Below are 23,842 nucleotides of genomic sequence, written 5' to 3' on the forward strand. Positions count from 1 at the left end.
GACCATGACGCCGGCGGCACACAGTGGCCCACTCGTTATGAATGACGACACGGGATCTTTAACGTCCACTGTGAAGCGGACAGCACGTGCGGTTAATACTTCCCCCGCAACTCCAATTAGCCCAGTTGGCCCGGTACGAAAGAAGTTCAACGTACATTCACAGTATTAACCAGGGGCGGCTTTCGGATTCGACCTACACGTCTCTCCTAACAAACAGCGACCACTCTACCGTTGGGCCTGCCCCACTCGTTCCCAGTCTTTCTCATACGACGACGATGATGATGGCGATGGTGATGGCATCAGGGGTGGCGCGTGTATGACCTTATCACCTTGGCTGATCATGTTTATTAATCATCACTTGTTTATTCTTGCCGGTTTTTGTGCAAAGCCCTTTGATCAATTTCGCTTCCAACCCCCCCCCCCCCCTGGTCAGGTCCAGTCTCAAGAACTTCCTAATCTGTTGTGACTGTGACTATCGCTTCTCTGCAATATGTAAATTATATAAATTAGTGCCACGCTATTTTTGTACGGCGTCTTCAGGTGCATTGGAATTTATAATGCCATATGATAGTACGGTAATTCATATATGTATAAACCTGTGCATAAAATATATAGTAGATAATGTACCATTGGTTTGTCGTGAAGTGTAGCTTGGGAGGTTTTTTTTTACTCCCAATTTTTTTATTTGTATCATTCTCCGCTCATTGCTCGGACCATCTTTGAGTAGACGGGGGATGGAGCATTGCATGGGTATTGCTGTGCACGTGGTTTGTGCTAAAAGTGAGACGTGTGTGCCTTCCGTTGCAGTGCATGTTGATGAAGGCTGCAAGCTGGAGCTTTGACATGTTTTTGTTCGACCGATTAACCAACGGTAAGACTTTTAATTTCGCTCTTGTTAAAATATTCATGCGTCCTCTCAAAGGCATACGTTTCCCCGACCTAAGTCAGAATTAAATTATGAGCATTCCCTTGAAAATGAGATCATACCAGCTGAGCATGCATGCACATTTATATTATACTGCAATGATCTTAAACTTGGTAAAAAAAAAATATAGAAGTCTTTTTAAAAAATTTTATCAAAAAAATTTAGTTCTGGCCAATTACCGCTGATGTTAGTCATGGCCAAGAGTTCAACTCGGTTCGCTTGGTTCATTTAGCGCACCTCCACTCTCTCCAAGTGTATTGCTACGTCAACTCCGCTGCGTCAGGTTATCGTGGTTGTGTCGCACAGCTCTCCAATGTTTTCCCGGTTGCACCGCCGCGCGTTGTTTTGCGCACGACGTCCATGGTTTTGCCCCCGCATGCTGGGAAGCTTCTTCAGGAGCCGAATGTCAAACATCATCGGGAAGCTGCATCGCTGCTACATTAAAAGTTTTGTAGTTTAACACGTAGGCTTTCGCGACCAATATCCTTAATAGAGATTTTTTTGGGTTAGATCACGTAAATATTAATGTGTCGTTAAACCCACCACCGCCCGACACAGCCAATTCGTAAGGCTTGTCACGTAATCGAGAAGTTCCAATTAGTCACTAGTTCAGTACACCGGCGTGTTGGAGAATTTAATCCACAACATTTACAATTCGAATACCGTGACGTTTCGTCAGTAATTACAACCCAGCCTCATCGGGCGACGGCCAAAATTATGGAGTAAATCCTCCTGTTTCGGTCTTAAAAGTTTTGTACATTGTTTTTCAACAGGGAACAGCCTGGTGTCCCTCACATGCCACTTGTTTAATTTCCACGGACTAATCCAGCACTTCCAACTCGACATGGTCAAGCTCCGTGGATTTCTCGGTGAGATTTTAAAGCTGCTGCCGCTGCTGCTGCCGCCTACACACCAAAGGCAGGGGTGGACTGCCATCAAACGCTGTGGGTCTGCACCAGCAAGCCTCTTGTCATGGCTTTGCATTTATATATTGTTTTGCACTGAGTTGGTTCCCCACTGCCCGTTCGGTTTGGGTTGTTCCATGTCAAATCATCAGATATGCAGGCGCCACGGTGGAAGTGACATGGCTTTGTTTTTTACCTGGAACCTCGGAAGCAGTGTGAGAGGTATTATGAGGTGGTTTAAAAAATGTTCACCACATTATCACTTAATATTTAGAAGGGAGGTTGGTGAAGGCCCTCTCTCGACATGTGTTTCTTTGCAGCCATTTCTAGGAATCTGTTGTAGATGTAGAATGTTGCGCACTGTCTTTGCACGTTCCTGCATTTCTGTATGCAGATTCAAAATCTATAAACCTAAGTACAATATTATGTTTTTTTTTATAAACTTAATTTGAACCTTGCAAATATTTTAAAAGTTTTTATTTAAGGTGCAATGTTTGGCACCTTTGCTTTGCACCACACACACCACAGCAAATCGAGTTTCTTGGCACCATTTCTTGACACGGATCAACCCGTTTGTAAACTGTAATGGTAATCTGGTGATTAAAAGCAGTTTGTGACGTCTGAAGAGGAGAGCGACAGTTGTTCCTGAAGTATCAAGAATATTTTCTCCCGGCTGACTGTCAAGCCCAAATTCATCATCACCCCGGTCAATTGTCAACTTTTATGTTACCAGGAGTCCTGAGAACACGAGATAATTTTTTAAACAAAATAAGTGACAGCGAGTAAATACATATATTGAATACAGCCTGTTCTCCTATAACACGGTAGCTGTCTTCCTGAAGAAAACCGCGTTTTGGAAAAATTGCGTTATTATAAATAACATAATGTAGGGTAAAGCATCGGTCAGTAACAACACGTGAGATGAGTACGCAGGCTGAACAAAGACCGAGGCGTGTGGGTAGCGTCTAGAAGCATCCAGCAGCATCCCAATGCCTTGTGTGATGCTACGCCAGGGCAGCCGTGTGACCGCTTATTCCCATTTGCGAAACGTAGTTCCGTTCACTCAATCGCGTTATATCCGATTTGCTTTCGGCTTATAAAAAGTACATTCCCTAAATGCATTCATCGCCTCATGAAAACACGCAGCGTTATAAGAGAACAGACTGAAGTTGCTTTTGCGGGTGCTTGGAATTGAGTGAACGTTTGCGTACGTTGTGTTTATGCAGTGCACCATTTTTATGAGCAACACAACCGATGGAAGTTTTAGGCAATTGGCAAGTCTACTGAAAGCTCATGTTCTGAGGCTCGTTATTGACGGTGCCGTGGCTTCATACACGTGTGTGTGTTTGCATGTGCCTGGTGTGTGTGTGTGTGTGTCTGTTTTCTCCACGGTGGGTGCGGAGCGGTAGTGTAGCGGTTAGCGCGCTGCGCTACGAACCTGGCGACCCGAGTTTGATTTCCGCTCGCAGCCAACACCAGTGACGCTTACCTGAACTGCTCATGGGCCTCTCCCCTAGAAAGACTCGGCCTCAAATGAGTACCTGGTTCGGTGTGTAAACATCGCCACTGGGGAGACAAAGGCGGCCGGGCGTGGTGCCGCTTGCGAGCAGCACTTGCTGCCAACAGTCTGTTAAGGCTGTACGGTGGGTGTGCGGTGGCGGTGTTGTTTTTTGTGCAGTGATGGTGCAGGAAGACTACCATAACCAGAACCCGTACCACAACGCTGTGCACGCGGCAGACGTCACGCAGGCCATGCACTGCTACCTGCGCGAGCCCAAGGTGAGAAACGTCGACGCGCGTTGGCGGACCCTTTTTTTTTTTACTCTTTCGTTGATTTTTTTTAAAAGGCATTGCTAAATTCCCTTCTCATGCCCTCTACTGCCCAGAGAGAAGGGCCCACGGCCTTGGGAGCTTGAGAGCTCCACGGAGAGGATATCGGGGCCTACTTTTCCACGCAGGGAGTTACCCACGCATTACCCCCCCCGTAGCAAGCGACCAGGTTCTGCTGGGTGGACAGAGGTGGTGGGCGGAGGATTTGAGAAACTTTCCCTTTTGTTTCAATTGACTGCCACGCTGGGTATCCGGTGTGCTCGGTTGCATACGCAGTTTTGCTTCCCCCAATCTGTTGTGATCTCGTCATTGGGCATGTCTGATTTGGCACAACTTCTGTACGTTTTAATTCCAATGAAAAGTGTTATTACATTCCTAGGATGTTGTTCCTCGAGCTTGGTTGGTAACACAGTTTGCGCCAGTTGGAGATGAAGAGCAATGGTCAGTTTCGCGGCCTCGCGCGTTATAATACACGAGCGGATTTCTGCACTGTTTGAATGGTACCTGCTGCGCGCCCACTTCAAGCCAAGTGTCACTCGCTGTCTGCTCAGATTCACCGACGCTATCCTTTGCCTTGCGTTCCCCTCTGTCCACACGAGTGGCACTCTGTGAAGAGCACTTGGCCTGAGAGGCAAACGACTCCGCCAGTTCAAATTCTCGATTGAAGTGTCAATTCAGGCCACCAATCCCATCTTTCGTTGTGGCTTATAGCGAGTAGTTCTTCTCTGGTAAGCCTAAATCACGCGATGGGAATGTTGAATCTCCACCACTAGCTTGGCCCGATGGAGATGAGCAGTTGTTGCACCCTCGATTGAGCAAGGAGCCACTTGGACAGTGTTTGACCTCCGCACCGTTGTCAAATTGAACGAGTGGATGCCCGTTAATGGATGAAAATTCAGATGGACCATATACGATGTGCCGGACTTATTCTGCCAATGACGTGAATTATTTTTATTTTTTTCTAATTGCGTCATGGATTGTGCTGCCCGTGACTGCCCAAAACGTAGCCCCCCGCCACAGCGCTTTGACAACTTCCTTTGTGCATGGCGGCCGCCGAACGGAGCACAATCGACACTCAATATCAGTGCTCTTCACTGCAAGGCCCCGCAGGCCACTGGCGGCCCCTGGTGGCCTTTAGTGCCACCGCTGACGTGCGGCCCCCGACAACACACGTGAAAACACCCCCCCATCATCATCATGTGTGATGATGTCTTATCAGTGAAAGTGGCCCCCTCTGAAAATTAGTGAAGAACACTGCTCAACATCCCGCTTAGCTTCACAGGCCTGTTATACAAGGCCTATGACCAACATTCTGGTAATGTGGTCATAGGCCTCGTATAACATCACTACCCTTAAAATCCTGGTCCAAGTATTATGACTGGCTTTAGACATTTGGCCAACCGATAGAGTATTATGCTCGCGAGTGTGGAAATCGCAATGCCCGTAGAAAGCTCGGGCGTATGTGTTCGAGAAGATACCGTTTGGACTTTGCACAGCTAGGCGAGGAAGCCTACTTTCTGTACTGCTTCTGACGTAGACACACCGCCTTGTGTGCCGAGTACCGCGCAGAAGCTGGTTCTGTCTGTGGTGGCAGCAACGTTTGTTCGAGAGTGTGCGTGCGCCGTGCATGTGATACCCCGGGCTGCCACCACGATATGCCGCTGCGGTCGGAGCCGAGTTGTGCACACAGCGTGGAAAGAGGCTTAACCGCATGCACACGTATCGCTTTCGGGAGCATCCGTTCCAACTGTCGCCAAAGGTCGGTTCTAAAGCAAGCCACGAATAGCGTCGGTGTCTCTAAATCCCCGTGGCCAAATAGTGAAAGAAAAAAAATGGTAGGGTATGCTGTACAGAGAGCCCCCCCCCCCCCCCCCGGTCACCTCGTGCCCTGCACCCCGCCCCCGTCATCCTACTCCCAGGAATGTGGATTGTGGAGAGCGGCGCATTGAAGCCCAGCAACCTTGGCCTTGCTTGTAAGGCATCCCTCATAATGACATGACTGCGGTCAGTGATTGCGTTGTCTCAGAGCCATCGGACCCGATGACGGCGCGTTTGGTTTTTATTCGGTGAAAAATATAAAGATTCACAATATATTTTTTTTTCCGGCCACCACACACACGTTTCTTTTTTGCTGTGATGTCTTATCCAGGGGAGCGCAGTGGTTTTGAGTTGCAGAAATTACTGCGTGCGGCAGTAGTAGCAATCGTAGCTGCTCCCCGGTCTTTTCTTAACCCTAAATCTTTCCAGTCAGTGCATAGCTCTTGCTGTTATTGGAAGCCACGATGGTACATGGAAATGGCATGCTCGTCACGGCAGTCCAGGGGAGCCAAGTTCGAATACAAATTAAAATGTGGATAATGTCATTACGCGCGTCCCTTCTGCCTTGCCTGCGTTGCGGAAAAGGGAATTTGGCAGGGCTCACTCTGCGGCCTCCCACATCTCTTACAAATGAATCTGCCCAGCAGAACGTAGCAGAACAAACTTCCCCGAGTGCTGCGAGTCGCGATGACATATTGCTTGAACAACGTTATTGTTTCCAGTTGCGAAAATTTCGGCCAACAACGAGCATTCTGCGAGTTCGCCATGTTAAGTAAATTGTTAAAGGTGCAGCCCTGCATTTTGCTAGCTCATGTCACTGCTGGCAGAAGGAACCTCCACTGAAGAGAGAGCCCCTGCATGCATTGAGATTGTTTAAATAATTTCGCTGCTATAAATGTCCAAATGATGGACCACTTTATTGAACTATTATTCGTGGCCAGGTCGCTTCTCAATGATAAGTGAATACCTCCTTGGGCTTTGTCTGATAGCATGGGCATGGTTTAATTGTATTTGTATGTGTTTGGGTGATTTGTTTACCTTGTAATTCACGCTACTATCGTGTTTTTGTACTGTTTGTTGTTGTAACTTATTTTACCAGCCCCAACTGGACATCTGTGAAAAAGAGCTTGATCGCTCATCGGATTCCTCCAGTATAAATAAAAAAATTTATTCTACAGAGAGGTTTTAGTTTATGTATACATTAAGCTTTTATTTAACAACACACGAGCCCATTGCAGCCAGTCGCGCGATCCAGTTTGAGGGTCACCCGGCACTAGAAGCCGTCCCGATGCAACCGAGCTGGATAAACCAGAGCGGGGGGGGAGGAGGAAGTGGGTTGGAGGGGAGGGGCCCGCTTCCCCAGCAAGAGTGAGGCCGTGATAATGGGGGCAAGCGAAATGTTTTGATTCGGGTTGGGGCGGGTGGCGGTTGGGGGGGGGGTTCCACAGAGTTTTGAAACGTCGGACGTCGCGCCGAACAACACGCTGCTCATCACACCGCAGAGCCGCACGGCACGCACCACGTGAGCCCACCCAGTGGCTATTGACCACTTTCGCACACCTGCAGAAAGCCGCCGTCACATCCACTATTTGCATGTGCGCGGAACGTCAACACGGAACAGCCTTCCCCTAGCAGTTGGTCAACTTGTCAGAGCGTGCTCAAACAGTGTCCCATTCAACCTGCCACTCTCGCAGTACTACGAAGATTCATTTGGCACTTTTAACGCGTCCACAGGCAGCCGCTTTGTTGCAAATAATCGTTGGTTTTCAGCTAAGCATTGCGATGGCTGTTCCAGTTTCCTTTTTAATTTCGTTTCAGATGCTCCTTGGGGTTGTGCCGATTGTTAATTGTATTCGCATGTACCTGTGTTCATTATAGCCTCTGTTTTTATATCATCTTGTCCACATCCTGTATACGGCTTGTACTCTACATTTAGAAACATGCGTTTGGGTTAGTATTTGGCTGCTTTAATGTCGACATGATAAGCCACTTCATTGAGCTCTTGCTTAGTGGGTTTTACCTGGTTAAATTTAAATAGAAATTTTTTGTATCCATTGGTTAAATCGTTATTATTTAAAGAACGGTATACGTTATAGCGTACGTTTGAATATTCTCGTGGTATGCATATGCGGTGTCGCATTACGTGTAGGGCATTAGAAAGAATGTCCGTGCATGCTTCTGCCTTTGTGCGGCCGTGCACGTGCTGTTGTTTTCAGCGTGATGTCAGCTGTGATACCGAGTGCGAGAGGTTACTTAGTTTAGGGGTTACGCAGCACGTGCCCCAAAAAATGACAGTTCCAGTTGAACCCCCACCCACCCTTCTCTGTCATCTGTCTCGTCCGCAAAGTGTCACGCAGATGGGAAAGCGTGACGCTCGTCAACGCTCGCCACTGCGCCAGTTGGGGCCAAGTCAACAGTTCATGTTACCCCGCCACCCGGCAATTCTCTGCGCAGGACGTTACTAAACTACGACGGTGTTTTTTTGTGTTAATCTCGACACCACCGTCGCGGCTGCACGGACCACGGTTCTTCAACGACGCCACCCATGCCCCTCCGTTTTGACAAGGGGGTGGCAGGGACTGGGCCCGATTGCGCAATTCGTGATCACAGTATTGCTCGGAACCTTCAGCAAGTGAATGGTGGCGACAGGCTGATGCAGGCTTGAATGGAACTTGGGACAGTCGGCTAATCACGCATTGGAATAACAACAGCCACGTCTTGCAGATGACCAGCCAGTAACCATGGAAAAGCGGCTGCAGAGCCGGTTCTGGCATCAAGGACAGGGGCACGTATTTGCTCATCAGCTACCAGTTATTCCAGCAAATGTGTGTCTGTGTGTATGTGGGGAGCGGTAGTGGTTTGCGCGCCGCGCTACGAACCCGATGACCTGGGTATGATTCCTACTCACGGCTGACACCAGTGACGATTATCTCAACTGGTCCTGGGCCTCCCCGAGGTTGACTTCGGCCTCAAATTATTACCTGGTGCGGTGTGTAAACATTGCCCACGATGGAGACGAAGGCGGCCGAGCGTAGTGCTGGCCACCCACCCCCTTGGTGTGCCGCTCTGGTCTACATCGGTGCTCGCTAAAAGCAACAGTCTGTTCATGTGTAAACACGTGCGTGGTCACGCGGGTGTCTGTGGGGAGCGGTAGTGTAGCGGTTAGCGCGCTGCGCTATGAACCTGGCGACCCGGGTTCGATTCCCGCTCACGGCCAGCACCAGTGACGATTATCTGAACCGGTCCCGGGCCCCCCCTAGGTCGACTCAGCCTCAAATGAGTACCTGGTGCGGTGGATAAAAACATCGCCACTGGGGAGACAAAGGCGGTCGGGCGTGGTGCTGGCCACCCACCCCCTCGTGTACCATTCCGGCCTTCATAGGTGCTCGCTAACAGCACTTGCTCCTACAGTCTGTTAAGGCTATACGGGGGATCTTTATCTTTGTATAGCTACAGTCAACATCTCGTGATTTAAACTAGATTCGAAGCTTTCGTGACTACAGGAATTACTTTTTGCTTCTTTGGGTAAAGTCACGTAGAAAGAAAATAAATTAAATGATAATAGAATACGACGTTTTGATTGCAACACAAGCAACCATCATCAGGTAAGAATGAATGAGAAAACAAACATAGTTAACTTCGAAATATAATGCAAATACAACACAACGTATATTTTGTTTCAAGTTTTTATTTTATTTATCCAGGTAGGAAACCCAGAGGACCAAGAGTGACCTGGGTCACCCAAAATTGCAACAGAAAAACGGAGTACAGCAATGAAGCAAAATGTGCTGCGGGTTTTAATATTTTGCGCAACGCCCGTCCATATGTGGCCACCTGAATTGTCGTGTTCATCGATGCTTGCGTGTGGCGTCTGTGCGTTTACGGGCGAGTTGACTTGACTACAAGATGGTACACGACTACGAGACGGCAGGCGACTACGAGACGTGCTGAGATACGTCCGCAGCTGCAGCAGCAGTGAGGTGCGGTGGTTGGCGCGCTTCGATGGTGCGCTCCTGGCGTATTGCTGGCTTTAGTAGGTGCTCACTGAGAGCACTTGGTTCCTGTTAGGCTATACGTTAATCTGTATATATGATCTGGAAGTTTTTAATGTATTTGTGTATAACCAAGTGTGTGCAGCATATTGTTACGTGGATGCCTGTACGTGTCCATTGACGTGTGGAGAGCGGTCGTGTGGTGATTGGCGCAGTGCGTTACGAGTGCGGCGACCCGAGTTCAATTCCCGCTCGCTGCTGGCATCGGTCATGGATACCCGAACAGGTAGAGGCCGTAAAAGTTGCTCTTTGGTGCAGTGTGTAAACATCACCAATTGGGAAGACAAAGGCAGCCAGGATTGGTGCTGGCCCACCGACCCTCTCGCGTGCCACCAGGAGGGTGCTGGCTGTGACGGCACTTTCCTCGACAGTCTGATGGAGGCCGTAACGGGTGGCTCCGTGTCGTGTGCGTCATCACGTGCGGGCTCACTCTCTCTTCCTCCATGGCTCACCAACGCGTGACTGGCGTGTTGTTGCCTTCAGCTGGCCGTGCACCTGACGCGCAGAGACATCATGCTGGGCCTGCTGGCCGCGTCGGCCCACGACGTGGATCACCCCGGGGTCAACCAGCCCTTCCTCATCAAGACTCACCACCACCTGGCCAGCCTCTACCACGTAAGGGGCACCTCTTGCGCAGGCCGCGGGCCCGCGTCGGCGGTGTGAGCGACGCGAGGAGATGGGAGAAAATGTTGGGAGAGGGAGAGAGATAGGATAGAGAGACACAAGGGGGGAAGCAAAGAAACACGAAGCGAGGCACGAGAAGAGCGAGACAGACCCTCGGGTGACCCAGGGAGGTCGGGTAATTCCCTAGCTCCGAGTGCAGCGTCTTCCGCATATTAAGAGGCTAATGAAAAATAATCACGGGTTTTCACGGTTTTTATCACGGTTTTTACTGCCACCGAGAGGAAAGAAGCTTTTCAAGTGTTTCGGCAAATGTCCTGCAGGAAATATTGAGGTTCACAGTGGGAAGGGGTTTCTTGTATATACCGACAACTCGGCATGGGTGCAGTTGTGAGCATGTCACTGCGGCACAATGAGTGTTCCGAGTCTGCATAACGATTAAAGATTCCTACGGGCGAGTATACGAGAGTGTATATGTTGTAGCTTTAGTCGTTTGATTGGGAGAAGTTTCCAATTTGGGAATTGGTTTTTGACGGTGGCAGTTTTTTTGCAGTTGACGTCACCGAGCCTAAAATGATTAATATTTGTATTTGGGTTCTGCCACATGGTGGTCGTGAATTCAACCGCCGGTGGCATCTCCATCTGCAGAATATGACGACCCAGTGGCATCTAGATCAACAGGAGATTCTACAACTTTTAAAGCCCTTCTCTGTGTTTAGTGTACACGCCGTGCAACACGTTTGGAATCCCATAGGAGTGTAAAGTTGGACGTATGAACAAATCGACTTACGGACAGACCTCTGGAACCTAACTTGTTTGTAAGTAGAGGAGTCCCGGTGTTGTCTGTCATTCGCCCTCCGCCACCCAACAGCATTTTCAACTTTTACAAATGCAGTGACCATTGTGTTGGTTTCGAAAACCTGCGTTTTAAGGACTCTTACATTTTTCCTTCCTTGCATTCAGCCTGCATTATTGCGTTGACATTTGCAAAGCATTTAGGACCGTAATACAAACAAGTACCGTTAAAAACGAGGTGAAACATACATCCACATTTTTTTTGTCAAATCGTGATCCCGAATTGTGGCGGTAAACGACTGTAGAACGGTGCACCACTTCAAAACGAGATTATGCCCTTCGGCACGCGAGATTTGGCCGGGTGGATTTGCAACAGTGGGAAAATAACGTTGCTCTTTAAGGTTGGCCCAGTCTTTGCTGGAGGGCTCGGTGGTGATAAGTGTGTTGACAGCTGAAAAGAGCAGGATGAATGTAAATAAAACCTTGTTTATATGAATGTGGATCCACTCGGGGTTTAAATCTACAGCCTTTTTGAAGCATTGGTGTGTAAGAGCAGCTTGACCCTAAGTTGAACCTGGATAGCTGAAAGAAATGCAAGAATTGCCAGCTCAGGATAGAGGAAGGTGAGGTCGTGATGATGATGATAACATGAAGAATAGGTTCGCAGAAGTGGAAACTTGCATACGCATAAATGCGTACATGCACACGCATCGTACCCCATGCAACACTCAAGCACACACTGCCACCATCTACACATTGTACTGGGACAACACGTAAAAATGTGCACTGCGTTTAAAAAAAAAAATATCCCGGCAAATAAGCGTTATGAAAAAAAAACACGAGTGCCCGAAGAACTGCATCGTGGTCATCTCTTCTCTTTTGAACACCGTTTTTGGCGCAGCGCCGACTAAAGGTCATTCACACGCGCGCACACACTGCGAACGACTCCCGCGTTGGCTACCGGCATGCAAACATAAACCATAAACCGTGTGTAAGCACAGCCAAGTGCAAACAAAGGTAGTTGTGCGCGGTTGCGTGCGTACTCTTTGCAAGGCCCACGCACGCGTGAGGTTCTGGCCTGTGTCGCACGGTCGCGTGCGACATTAGTGGCGACTACCGTGAGTGGCGCGTATCCGAGCAAATTGATGACGTGTTGGTGGCATGTGTTCAGGCAGTGCATCTTCTCTTTGACGACACATCGCCCATCCCTCATCGGACACGAGATGATTATTCTTATCATTATTATGAGGTTCATTATTCACACGTTACGAGTGTAGGCATTTGGGAATTGCACTCATTGGATGTTCACCCGTAGGGATCTGTGTTTCACACATGCTAATGCGTCACTGCCTCTGCGCACACGCTTGCTGTTATTTTTCCCTTCATCTCACGTCACTCTGTGGTTAGACACTGAAGTTGCACTTTCAGTTTGGATTCTTTGATTAATTCATAGTTTAATTTGTATTTAATCGTAATTTTATGATTCATTTCGAAGTTTCACTTTGTACTTTTCTGTGTTACTATTTTTTTAAAGTGTACGTTGTGCATATTACCAATGACTAATTTGTCACCCTTACATCTGAATGTATTTAACACGGGGGCCTACCTTAAGAAAAGAGACTTCTAGTCCCAGTGTGCTCTCAGCTGGTTATAGACAATATTACATTACAGTGACAACCATTAGCGCTTCAAAACGCGCGTACACTTACAGGAAGGGTGCCCGAAACAAAAACTTAACTGCGGGCAAAATGAATCTGCCCTCTATAAATAAACTCGGCAAATAAATACACAGCCGTGTGGTAAGAAACTCCCTCCATGGATGACAGCCGCCATCCATTACAGGAGGGCTCGATGGGAGGTCCTCGTCGTAGCCAGCCATCGAGTGCACCAGGATCCTTGCTCAGTGGCGTGAACTTGAGATGCGCGTGCAGCGTTCGAGTGGCATGGCAGTCGTTAATGGGGCGTCAGGTTTGTTTGGAGACCGCCGGGCTGCCCGGCTGTTCAAGCACGCGGGGCCGGGGTCACCCTGGGTGAACGCCGTCGCTCAGTTTTTTTCGTTCTGAAAAAGGCCTTTTCTGAAATCGGTGGGTATATATCGGACTGATAACGATAGGACATTTCGCGTTGGATTTAAAGCTCCGTCCGTACACGTTCTGAAGAATTAAACGCCGTTTGTATCGAGGTCCCGCATTATTACGTTCATATAGCAATTTCTACTGAAATGGGCTACCGCTCGTTTCTACAGACCTCGAGTTTCTCTCTCTCTCCATTTGGCATTTCCTCGATTTAAGCAGCAGTCACATAGGCGTACGATTGTAAATGTACATCCCTTACATCAATCAACTGCCGGACGACAGCCCTACCATGCCGTGCGGGTTGTGGGAGTTATTTGGCCATACCTCACCACACTGCTCAGCCTGGGTTGACGGTAGGGAGCAAAAACGTATGCGCTTAGAAGCACAACAACGGATTGTTCTGCACTGCTGCCCCTTGCAGCCTACAGCGTATCACAGCCCTGCAGCTGCCTATGGCAGTCTGGTGGGCGCCACGGTAGTGAGATGTTAACTCCCTCGCCTGGTATACAGGAGGTCGTGGGTTCGATCCCGATCCTGACGCCTGCTGTATATTTGGAATTAGCATGTTTTCTCTCTCCCCGTGGTCGCATGGACTGTTCTCCGGCTCTTCCGGTTTTTGCATCCACATTTAGAATCCTTGAATCGTTTAGAGTATTTGGCTGCTGTAAATTTCCACGTGATAAGCCACTTCGTTGAGCTATCATTTGTGGCTATGTCACTTCTGAAAAAGAGCGAAATAGTTTAGTGGACCTTACCTGGTAAAATAATGAATAGTTTTCGATTAAGAGGCAAAATTTCACATTCCCATGGCACAGGTGAGTCTTTTCATTAAGCAAAAAAACTGGAGGCTTCCCACAAAGTGGCGCTCGTTAGGACTTTGCCTCCTGTTTAAGCTGGGCACCCTTTGCCTTACTTGCAGAAGTCTAATCAGGACGATCGAGAGAAAGCGATGTAGTTTGGGTACATTCTCACAGGTGTGTGCTTGATGGAGAAGGTTGTATTTATGTTTGCAGATAATTGTTTTTTTTATTTCCCCACCGTACACAGCCAACTGTGCTAATCCGTTGTGGAAGGGTCAGGGACCTTGGGAAAGATGCCAAGAGGCAGAGAAATAAAAATGCAGTTCGACGCCTTCAAGGAAGGAAGGAAGAGGGGGTGCATACAGTGATATGAAGAAGAGGGCTCCAGATCAGATAGAACGGAGGGAGTTTGAGCCAACGACCTGACACTGGCACGATAGGAGGAAGTCTTCCAATCACTATACATCATTGTAATGTTAGCGTAATGTAAATAGGCATTTAAGAAACACATAATCATGCTAAAGCGTCTCTCTCAAGGACGTTGCCGTCTCATCGCACCTCCGATGAGCTCGGTTGGCTGTGTACGGTGTGAAAGAAGTTCAACGTACACACACATACATACGATAATAGGTTTTTCCCCTTTTTTCTGGCAACAAAACAGGTGTTAAGATTTTGATGTAAAGCTTTTGTGACTGCAGGGATTCATATTCTTGGTTCTTTCGGTAAAGTCACGTAGAAGGGAAACAATAAAATAATAATACAATTAAAATACATATAAAATATATATATTTTAATATATATTTTAATTTTACAATAATAATAAAATTTATATATATAATATATATTTTAATTTTATTATTATTTTATTGTTTCTCTTCTACGTGACTTTACCGAAAGAACCAAGAATATAGGTGTTAAGATGTTAAAACACCAAACTGAAACCTTTTACAAGGAATCATGTCTGCATTAACCACAATGCTTGTGGTCAGAATGCAAACAAAAAAAACAAAACAAAAGAAACTTAAATGAACATACGTTCATTAAGTTTCTTTGAAGGTCTCGCTCGAAGCGGTCGAACCGGAGGTGGTCTCACGATGCAGCGCACCGTGATGAGCGTAACAGCAGTGCACGTCGTGCGCCCACAGAACTCCTCCGTGCTGGAGAACCACCACTGGCGCTCCACGGTGGGGATGCTACGAGAATCCGGACTCTTCGCTCACCTACCGATGGACGAGAGGCGAGTGTCACTCTCCCGCCATGTATTCATCATCATCATCGCCATCCCAGAGTCGTCGCGTGACTTGTGACACACGCGAGTTGTCCATGTGCAGTGTCATTAATGTCACGTGTGGTACGCTATGCATGTTGTAAGGGTTGTTTGTTGTGAAGCTGTATAATCCGAGATTGGTGGTGGTGGTGGTGTTGTAATTATTGTGTGCAGACTGCAGATGGAGAGGGATCTTGGTTCTCTGATTCTCGCCACGGACATCAGCCGACAGAATGAGTTCCTGTCCCAGTTCAAATCTCACCTGGACAAGGGGGACTTATGTCTTGAGGAAGCTCCTCATCGCCACTTCATATTGCAGGTATTCGTTCAGGAATCGCACAATCCTTTGCTCGCAAAGGCAGAGGCGGCTTGCCGCATCAGCTCGATGTGTATACGGTCACGTACTTCCAGAGACCCAAAGATGACAAAATTAACATTAGCCTTTTATTTTTCAGCCAATTTGTGCTTCTTAATTTAATCAGTGTTATTCCCTATAGCCGGTGAAAAGATTGCACCTGCAAGTGCCACCCTGAGCATTCCGGCCTTACTCAGGGCTTTTATAAACCAGTGATACCGATGGTGTACATTGATGGGAAAACTTTTTATTTTCCTCCTATTGAAAAAAAAATACTTCTTGACTTAGTGGCCAAGCCATGCCCTTGCCCCCCCCCCCCCCCCCAGTTGCCAGAACATTGCTCCCTGGACAGAAGCTCCCTTCCTTCACTCTGCTGTCCCGATATGCAACTGCCTCCCTGAACACATTGTCAGCCAAATCACTGATTCAGATCTTAAGGCCTTCAAATACCTATCAAGTGGACATCTCCTAACTTGACTCCACGTGCCTTGTAGGGACTGAGTCTTTGAGCTGTAGTGAACCAATGATTATGCCGATTAGATGTACTCGTGTCAGATATGGCGATTGTTCACAATTGCACCCAAAAAAAAAGTCAGAGTGCCAGGCTGGAATTTCCGAGGTCCTGGTTTAACCCAGGTTACCCACCCATGATTAGCCCAAGAGCTCGAGTGTCATGAGGCCATGGTCTCCTCTCACTCACCCCCCCCCCCCCCCCCCCCCACAAAGCCCCAGGAATCATGGGGCAAAATCAGTCACCTGACATGAAAAGTGGATACATTTTACGAGAGGGTTATTTGCGTTCAACCGATCAAGACAATAAAAATAACTGTTTTTTATACACCTATGATGATGACATATATGGAGGAATATCAACTTTGTGAGAGAACTATATATATCTCAATACTTATTTTGAGCCCGAGTGCAAACATTAAATGAGCTTAAAACTTCAAGTAGCCAAAATAAAGTGATCCTGTAAAGATACCTGATGCAACAGGATAGACTGTCACACAGCACAGCAAACCGTTAAGGATTCATAGCAGCGTGCGTTGTACGTGCGTGGGAGGTCAGAGCCCCCTGACGGTGATTAACAGATAAACCACGTGTGTATTCCAGTTAGCTTTACAGAAGTAAACATTCCCTTGGTAGGAATTGGTCTTAATTCGTGTTCAATACGCATCCTTATGAATGTATGTTGAACATCTTTCACACCGCAAGATGTTAACTACCTCGCCTGGTATGCAGGAAGTCGTGGGTTTGATCCCAACCCTGCCGCCTTTATATTTGGAGTTTGCATGGTTTGTGTGGATTTTCCCTGAGTTCTCCAGTTTTTCCCTTCACATTTAGAAACATGCAGTTAAAGTATTTGGCTGCTATAAATTTCCACACAATATGCCACTTCACTGAGCTATAATTTGTGGCCAGGTCACTTCTGAAACAGAGCTACATAGCTCAGTGGGCCTTCCCTGGTAAAATAAATTTATGCAAACCGACACACCTGATGATGACCGTTTGAGTTATGGTCGAAACGTCGTGAGAATTTTTTATTGTTTTATATATATTTTGTTGTTTCTCTTCAACGTGACTTTACCGAAAAAACTAAGAATATAAAAAAAACAGTTTAGTTTAGTGCTAATCGAAGGTGCGGGGAAAGGACAGCAAAAGGATAATTATTCGACTATAGAATAGTGTGACTGGCAGTCTGGGAGGACCGTGTATTGCTGAAACAGCAGAGTGTTTTAAAATAGTTTAAATAGAGTGTCCCCTACCTACATCGCCTGAGTAGGCCCCTCGCACAGATCCGGCGAACAGAACATGACGAGCTGGAAACAGCCATTTTTGTTATTGCTCCACCAAAGGAATATGTGAAATGACATGTATTTTACAAGAATCATCACCCGGCTTATGGATTTACTAACAGTACGGTTCGTTTTAATTACATGGAAAGTTCTGGCCAACATCGGCATTTGAAGACAGTATCACAATGTGTGAGGTAATTTTCCATTAACCGTTTTACTAATCATCGTGGCCTTGCTCCAAACCCACCCTGGCTGTTATGTAAAAAAATGTGTAGCTGGTGGTTTTATCAATTACTTGCAAGAGTGGTTTTAACTTCATGCAAGTAGCTGAAACGTATGGAATAATTGCAACCTTTTTGTGCACCCCATTTAAACATCATGGGCTCAACCACGTGAACCTAGAGGTGATGCACATGAATGTAGAGGCATGTATAGCCACAAAAGTGGCCAAAAAACTTGGTCGACTGGTACGTATGTATGTTGAACTTTCGCACTTCACGTAGCCAACCGTGCTAATCAGAGTCGTAACTTTTAAAGTCACTCACCCAAAGCAAGTGGCTGTTAGTTCCTCAGGATGACAGTTGCCAGCCGTAGCCATTAAATTGCAATGTAAAATATGGCATATAAACCGCGCGATAAACTTGACGACTTTGTAAACGTTCGCTCGGCTTTGCGTTCGGCCCTTACACAGATCGCTCTGAAATGCGCCGACATCTGCAACCCGTGCCGCGTATGGGACACCAGCAAGCGGTGGAGTGAGAAGGTGTGCGAGGAGTTCTTCAAGCAAGGTGGGGTGGCGCGTACACCACGCAACGGCACACGGGGCGGCACACGTGACGGCACATGGGGCGGCACACGTGCCACACGCAGCACACTCGCGGTACACGTCTTACACTAGCACATGCAGCACACACGCAGCACACTCGCGGTACACGTCTTACACTAGCACATGCAGCACACACGCAGCACACTCGCGGTACACGTCTTACACTAGCACATGCAGCACACTCGCGGTACACGTCTTACACTAGCACATGCAGCACACACACAGCAGCACACGCAGCAGCACACGCAACAGCACACACGCAGCAGCACATGGAACACACACGCAGCAGCACATGCAGCACACACACGGCACAAAGCCTCCGCCCCGCAAGGATGGGGTGTGGGCACACGGGACGTGTACGATGGCTTCATCACGAGCAAGGGGCGTTAGCGTGATCACATGTGATCCTAGACCTTGTGGGCTACTGCTTGCTGTGTCCAAGCTCGAAGCGGGTGCCCCCGGGCTTCTTAAACTTAAAAAAGATTGTTTCTTTTACCAGGTAAGGCCCACTGAGCTATATAGCTCTTTTTCAGAAGCAACTTGGCCACAAATGATTGCTCACAGAAATGGCTTGTCACGTGGACATTTATAGCAGTCAAATACTCGAAAAGCGTGTTGATTCTAAATGTGGACGGAAAAAACCGGAGGACCCGGAGAATAATCCGCGACCACAGGGAAGAGAGACGTGCAAACTCCAAATATACAGATGCCAGAGTCACGATCGAACCCACTACCCCGTGCATACCGGGCGGGGAAGTTAACATCTCGCCACCGCGGCCTGCAGTATTTTTAACTTGAGCACGTGGCAAAGTTGATGCCGTCGCCTCGTTCATCCGTTCGTGCACGTGGATGGCTGTGAATAAACACGATAATGAGTTGGGGGACCACAAACTTTTTGTTTACAGAGTGGCACATTTTTACACCAGCAAGGGGCTCTCAGGTATCGTTCCAACTGAAAGTCTCCACCATCGCGATGACCTCGCATTAATGGTGAAAACATTGATTAGTATCGATCATTAAGTTGGCATGTATGTATGTATGTTGAATTTCGTTTGCACCGTATGTAGCTAATCCGAGGTGCGGGAGTGTGCGTCAAATGCCTCAATTGTGCGCAAGATTCAGTTAAAAGGAATTCACGCAGATTTTGTGCTTACTTGAACGAACAAACCTTTACAAACAAGCCAGTAACAGGAGAATACAAACAGAACGGTAAAAATGTGACAAAAAAAAAGGATCTGCATCGTGACTCCAAAGTCAATCTGGCAGATTCCGGGTGTGACTGTGAATCATCGTGAACTCTACGAGTGTTGAACGCGGGGCCTACGGGACTGACCCGCGGCGGTTGAACCATTCCGCGTGCAACCAACCGTGCACTAACTCGAGCCTCCCCCCCGGGTTGTGTTGTCGCCTCTTGCCCGGCCGCGTGTGGTGTGAGCGCAGGCGACATGGAGCGCAAGTGGAGGCTGGAAATCAGCCCTTTGTGTGACCGCTACACACAGACTGTGCCCAACATTCAGATCGGTGAGTAGTTTTTTTTTGTTTTGGCGCGCTTGCTAGTCGCTGCTTTAGGGCCACTTCTCACGGTGATGCGATGGGGTGGGGGGAGGGGAGATCTTCCCATGGTAACTGTGGGCACAAAACATGCCCTGCCTGTCGCCTGGGCATGCCAGGGTGTAAATAGACCTCGCTCTGATAAGACAAGGATAATGACGCAAAGAAGGGTCCGAGACCGTGTTAATAGTAATCAGAGCTGTGAGGAAATGCAACAATCATGGGGTTTTTTTGTATGCTTCCATGACTATAAAAACATATATAAAGAAAAAAACCTAAACAATTTTTTTTTTATATTACCATGTAAGGCCCACCGAGCTATATAGCTACTTTTCAGAAGCAAATTGGTTATGACGAAGGAAAGCTCAATGAAGTGGCATATCATGTGGACATTTATAGCAGCCAAATACTCTAAATGCGTGATGTTGATTCTAAATTTGGAGGGGGACAACTGGAGGACCCGGACAAAAATCCACGCAATCACAGGGAGAGAGAGAGAGAGAGAAAATGCGAACTCAAAATATACAGGTGTGAGAGTTGGGATATATATTCAGTAATGTCTAGCTTAATAGTACAGCATCCACCAGGGTTCATGCTGATAGCCAGCCAAGTGAATGAGTTGAATTCCTTGTTGTGTATACACTTGGGGTAGCTTCGTGCAGTTGTTGATACGTCTCCAAATGCCACTGAAATTGTGCAATGCACAAAGTCTCTCCCGCAAAACCTGACACAACTCGGAGGATCCTTGGGCCCTGTGCACGATCGCGGATGGGGAAAACTCCTGAAACCGCCGCCGCCGGTCCAGGCGTGTGCGTGTGACGCGCACAAGCCGCTGGAGCGTCGAGGGTCTGACGTGCGGTCGGCCTGTGCCCGCAGGCTTCATGACGTTCGTGGTGGAGCCGCTGTTCATGGAGTGGGCGCGTTTCATGGGCTACACGCACCTCTCCCGCACCATGCTGGGCCACTTGGGACTCAACAAGGCCAGCTGGCGCGGCCTGCAGAACGAGCTGGAGGCCGGCAGCGCCAGGGCGGATGCCGCCGCCGCCGCCGCCGCCGATACCGCGGACGACTCGCCCGAGGATGGAGAGGGCCCCGAAATGGGGCCCACGTCCTCCTCCTCCTCCTCCCTGCAATAGCGGCGCTTCGACCTCCAGCGGCGGCCGGAGGTTTCTCGGGAGCGGTGCCAAGTTTGCGCGGACCTTGGTACCGTCGGTTTTGTTCGCACGTCGATGCGGTGGGGCCGAGGATGGCTGGCTGTGCGTCACGTAAGCCAAGGCCTTTATTTGCATCACGAGAGCTCCCCAGCAGGAGCACGGAGCCACGTGTTGAGCACGCCCACCTGCTTTCACTCCGCCACCAACGCCAACGTCGCCACCGGCCCTTGCGACACAACCACCACCACCACGGTGTGTGGCTGTGGATTGCCGAGCAGGACAGACCGACTGCAATACGTGATGAAAGTGAGGACTGTGTACGGTGGAATTGCGAAAGTAATTGAATCTCAGAGGGATTTGTATGAACCCTTAACGTGAGGACCACGATGCCAAACTTTCAGAAAGAATGAGAGGAGGGACAACCAGCTGGCCAGTGATGCGCCCCCCCCCAACCCCAACTCTCTATCAAGACAGAGCGTCCTGCACCCCGATTAATAAAAAAGTGGCCTTTTCGAGGGCCCCAATAGATTATGTGACTGATGAAGATGAAGGGAAAAAATTAATTCGTCAATACTGAATAGAATGCGCTTCCAATTGCAGGATTCACCAGCGTTAGCAGACCGCCCCTGCCCATGTGCAGTTATTGACGACACGGAGAAGTGAAAGTCTTCAAAACCTGTTTTTCTTCACGCGACGTCCGTCGAGGCATTAGATCGACCAAGGGGCACGTGGACACGGAACTTAGAGTGTTGGAAACGGAGAGGCCACTTGGAAATCTTGAAATGAAGTCTGGCAACCCTCTCAATGTCACTCGTCAGAATCACATCCAAAACCCCCTGGCCGTTTATAGAACACAATGGCCGATACGGACTTTGCAACATTCCTCCACGGAATATATCCATCCCAGCTTCGTATAATGGAGCTTGCCATACTCTAACCCAACAGCCACCGAGGCTAGGCTGACGGCTGCTCCGGTGAATTTTCTATGTAGATTTTAAAAAAGTAAAAGCATTTTACAACAATTCCTAAATCCCTTTCTTGAAACCCCTGAAGTTCACTCCCCCTTTTTTCTGACTTCACCAGCCCCAGGCCTTTAACTCGTGCACCGCTAGCACTGCTGTGCCCACACTCGACACCAGCGAATGGGGCCCGCCGTTCTCGTGCGAGCGAGCGACGCTTGGCGGCGCTCGCGTGCGGTCCGAGCACGGGGGGTGTAGAGGGACCGCGCGAGCCCTCTATCACTCTCTAGGGTCCTAGAAGCGCCGTCAGCGGGGTTGACACAGGCACGCTTAGAGCTTTGAAGGGCACACACGCACGCTGGGTTTTTGCTTTTCTACCAATGTTAAAAATCAAAAATCCTAAGTTAAATTTGCCAGTGCACAGTCGGGGCCCTCGCAGCCCATGGCGAGCAGGTCACGGGGGCCATTCGCAAGGGGAAAACGCCTCGACGGCTATTTAAAATTCGGTTTTCTCCCTTGGGTAGCCTGCGAAGGGCCCAGTGAATATGAAAACAATGAGGGCTCGGAGGATGATCAGAGTTCCCCATCCTGTTGGTTGGCCGATAAATGCTAAGGTGTGCTCACTGATGGCTGCGAAGTGTCACGTGTCCTTTTTATATCGATCGACCCGGACAGACATCCCCCGTGCTACCAAGCAGGGGTAACTCGGCGGTGTTTGCCGAGAATATTTTTTTCTTTTGATTGGGTTTTTATTTCTTTTTTAAAATTTATTCCCACACCACGCGGCGCACGTTCCTCCTGCGCTTGACGTTCTCGTGTTGCCCCCCCCCCCCCCCCCCCAATCTCGAGACTTGCGGTGGTTGAAATGGGTGCAAGGGCGCGTTCAGAAACTTGTGCACGGGCGGGGGGCCATCATCGCGAAACATCCATCGGGTCGAGGAAGGAGGCGCCTCCTTTGCACGCTTTCACAAACCAGCGCCGAATGGCACGCGTCGTTTTTAACCATTTTTCCGTGCTCGCCGCGCACTCACGGGAATCGGTGGAGGGGGGTGACGTGCGGCCGAACGACTGGTCAAGGCTGCAGTTGAATGCGAGCGGGTTAAGTCTCCAAGGTGGTCAATTCCAAAGTTCCAGGTTTAGATTTTAGAGCGATGAACGCTGGTGGCCGAACAGCAGCCAAGTCTTATACATGCACAAGGCCAAAACGATGAGTTTGCGCAGTCACGGGAACACGTTAAAACAATCCGTTGAGAGATATTTTTGCTATGCTCAATAAGTATATTGTGTCGTTGATGGAGTGACGGGTGGGCTCGTTGGGGGAGTTCTCGGCCAATTGTTGTTTACCTACGGATATAAGGAAAAAAGGGATGGCGTGCATTTGCTCTGTGTGCGCGTGTGTGTTTGCGTGCGAGCTCGCTCTATTCTACACACACGCGCGTAATGCAAGTGCACGTTCACGCACAGACGTGCGTGCTCGCGTTGCGCGATGTAATTATAGGGGGGGGGGTAACACCTTTTCAAGAAAAGTGAAGACTTGAATTCAAACTGTCGAAGCAAACAGTACCTCAAGCAAAACTCAGCTTGCAAGACTGTTAGAGGTTTTCCCTGTATGCTTGCTGTTTGATGAACGATGGAAAGAGCAAGCTAATCGCATTTATGTAACAACAAAACCCCAAGGCTTGCCAAGTCCCCGTCAGTTCCCTGTCCAGCTAAGTTTGATTTACTTTTAACAATTTGTGATAGGTTACCTTTCTGCAAAATTGGCCTGTCGTGGAGTGATGCCGGGGGGGGGGGGGAGGGGGGACTGGGGGGGGTGGGGGGGGACTGGGGTGGGACTGGGGAAACTTTTGTGCGTATGATGTGTGTACATATATAAAATGCGAACAGTATGCATTCTCAGGTATATTACAGGGTTGTGTCAAGTTTTTATATCCGATTTGTCGACGTTCGGGAGGCCATAGAAGTTGTTCCTGCTTCACACACACTCACGCGCCTGTCCCCACTCGGCAGAAGTCGACGGCGATGCCAATGCCATGTCGGGGCCTCACGTTAACATCTATTATTTCCCTCCCCCCCTCCGATGCAGAGTTGACACTGAATCTCGCAGACGACT

The 23,842-nt window shown here is 48.6% G+C and overlaps 1 protein-coding gene across 6 annotated transcripts in view; it reads left to right on the forward strand.

Moving 5' to 3' along the window:
• Nucleotides 1–23,519, forward strand: part of LOC116946533 (high affinity 3',5'-cyclic-AMP phosphodiesterase 7A-like) — a 119,475-nt gene extending 95,956 nt beyond the window's left edge. For all 6 annotated transcript variants that reach the window (XM_032961506.2, XM_032961507.2, XM_032961509.2 and 3 more), the window contains 9 exons: nucleotides 808–871; nucleotides 1,699–1,794; nucleotides 3,509–3,609; nucleotides 10,014–10,145; nucleotides 14,967–15,058; nucleotides 15,263–15,407; nucleotides 17,931–18,027; nucleotides 19,506–19,586; nucleotides 20,493–23,519. In XM_032961506.2, the coding sequence (XP_032817397.1) occupies nucleotides 808–871; nucleotides 1,699–1,794; nucleotides 3,509–3,609; nucleotides 10,014–10,145; nucleotides 14,967–15,058; nucleotides 15,263–15,407; nucleotides 17,931–18,027; nucleotides 19,506–19,586; nucleotides 20,493–20,752 (1,068 nt within the window). In that variant the 3' untranslated portion in view covers nucleotides 20,753–23,519. The remainder of the gene's footprint in view (nucleotides 1–807; nucleotides 872–1,698; nucleotides 1,795–3,508; nucleotides 3,610–10,013; nucleotides 10,146–14,966; nucleotides 15,059–15,262; nucleotides 15,408–17,930; nucleotides 18,028–19,505; nucleotides 19,587–20,492) is intronic.
• The last annotated feature ends 323 nt before the right edge of the window (nucleotides 23,520–23,842 follow it).

The sequence above is a fragment of the Petromyzon marinus genome, chromosome 27 (assembly GCF_048934315.1).
Source record: "Petromyzon marinus isolate PM22_M1 ecotype Great Lakes invasive population chromosome 27, UKy_Petmar_22M1.pri1.0, whole genome shotgun sequence".
NCBI lineage: Eukaryota > Metazoa > Chordata > Hyperoartia > Petromyzontiformes > Petromyzontidae > Petromyzon > Petromyzon marinus.